The 1,379-nt window shown below is 47.0% G+C and overlaps 1 protein-coding gene across 1 annotated transcript; it reads left to right on the top strand.

Annotated features, from left to right (window-relative positions):
• Nucleotides 1-5: 5 nt before the first annotated feature.
• On the top strand, nucleotides 6-1,260 carry LOC121023070 (HLA class II histocompatibility antigen, DR alpha chain-like; the record flags this gene model as incomplete). Its single annotated transcript, XM_040464727.1, has 2 exons — nucleotides 6-378; nucleotides 841-1,260. Coding segments are annotated over 2 exons (723 nt in total), but the record flags the coding sequence as incomplete, so codon positions are not given.
• Nucleotides 1,261-1,379: the final 119 nt, after the last annotated feature.

Here is a 1,379-nt window from a genome sequence, read left to right as displayed (position 1 = left end):
CACTCCTTCACTCTGTATGGTTCCACTCCGTATGGTTCCACTGCCCCTGCCAACATGTTTGTCTCACATACTGGACTCTTCTTACTCTCTTCCACCTGGTACCCACTCTGACACCCTTTCGTGCCTTTTCAGAGGAGCATGTGATCATCCAGGCTGAGTTCTATCTGAAGCCTGACTCATCAGGCGAGTTTATGTTTGACTTTGATGGTGATGAGATTTTCCACGTGGATATGGAAAAGAAGGAGACAGTGTGGCGGCTTGAAGAATTTGGACATTTTGCCAGCTTTGAGGCCCAGGGTGCCTTGGCCAATATAGCTGTGGACAAAGCTAACCTGGACATCTTGATAAAGCGCTCCAACAACACCCCAAACACCAATGGTAACTTCTACACCGCTAGACATTGGAATCCTAACGTTGAAACAGATGCTTTGGCTTGTGTTACATTTTTGTGACTGACTTTCCCTGCCAGGGGGCTAGAGTCGCCATCAGCAAGCCCCTACCTCTCATGCCAAAGGCCCAAGAACAATGTGTGAGTTTATTCCTTTCCTGAGGTGCTCACATCTTATCCTCACCACCCACAGTGACTCATACTGTGAGTCATTGCCCCAAATCTATGCCAGGAGAGACAGGAATAAAATTATACCCGTTACTTAAAGTATCCCAATATATCTTATACAATAACATTGGTTCCAATTCACGGGGGAGAGTATCAGAGATAGGTATCTGAGACTGTGGCATAGATTCTTGGGACACATTTCCAATTGCTTTTTCAAAAGCTTCAGTGGGAGGGAGAGGGTATAGCCTAAGCAGGGAGGCCTAATTTCTGTCATGCGTCCCCAGAACCTCCCGAGGTGACGGTGCTCTCAAACAGCCCTGTGGAACTGGGAGAGCCCAACATCCTCATCTGTTTCATCGACAAGTTCTCCCCACCAGTGATCAATGTCACGTGGCTTCGAAATGGAAAGCCTGTCACCACAGGAGTGTCAGAGACCGTCTTCCTGCCTCGGGAAGACCACCTTTTCCGCAAGTTCCACTATCTCCCTTTCCTACCCTCGGCGGAGGATGTCTATGACTGCAAGGTGGAGCACTGGGGTTTGGATGAGCCTCTTCTCAAGCACTGGGGTATGGACCATTCGTCAATCTCCTTTCTTCTATGGTTTCTTCCCATGATGCTTTGTCTGGTGCTTTGAGACCCAGAGTACTGTAACTCATCCATAACCATTGCTACAAATCCTATTCCTTGTCTTATCCCATTATTCAGCTCCCACTTGTTAATCTGCATTCCCTTCATATATCATTCTGTCTTCCTCTTATTTAGGTGACTAGTAACTCTTCATTGACTAAATGTCTACATTTGCATCTAAGTGCTTTTCCAGACC

This window comes from Herpailurus yagouaroundi, unplaced genomic scaffold, assembly GCF_014898765.1.
Source record: "Herpailurus yagouaroundi ecotype Mexico unplaced genomic scaffold, PumYag 502, whole genome shotgun sequence".
In the NCBI taxonomy this organism is placed as follows: domain Eukaryota; kingdom Metazoa; phylum Chordata; class Mammalia; order Carnivora; family Felidae; genus Herpailurus; species Herpailurus yagouaroundi.
The sequence above is the reverse complement of the archived record's forward strand: the minus strand, read 5'-3'. Positions and strand labels throughout refer to the sequence as shown.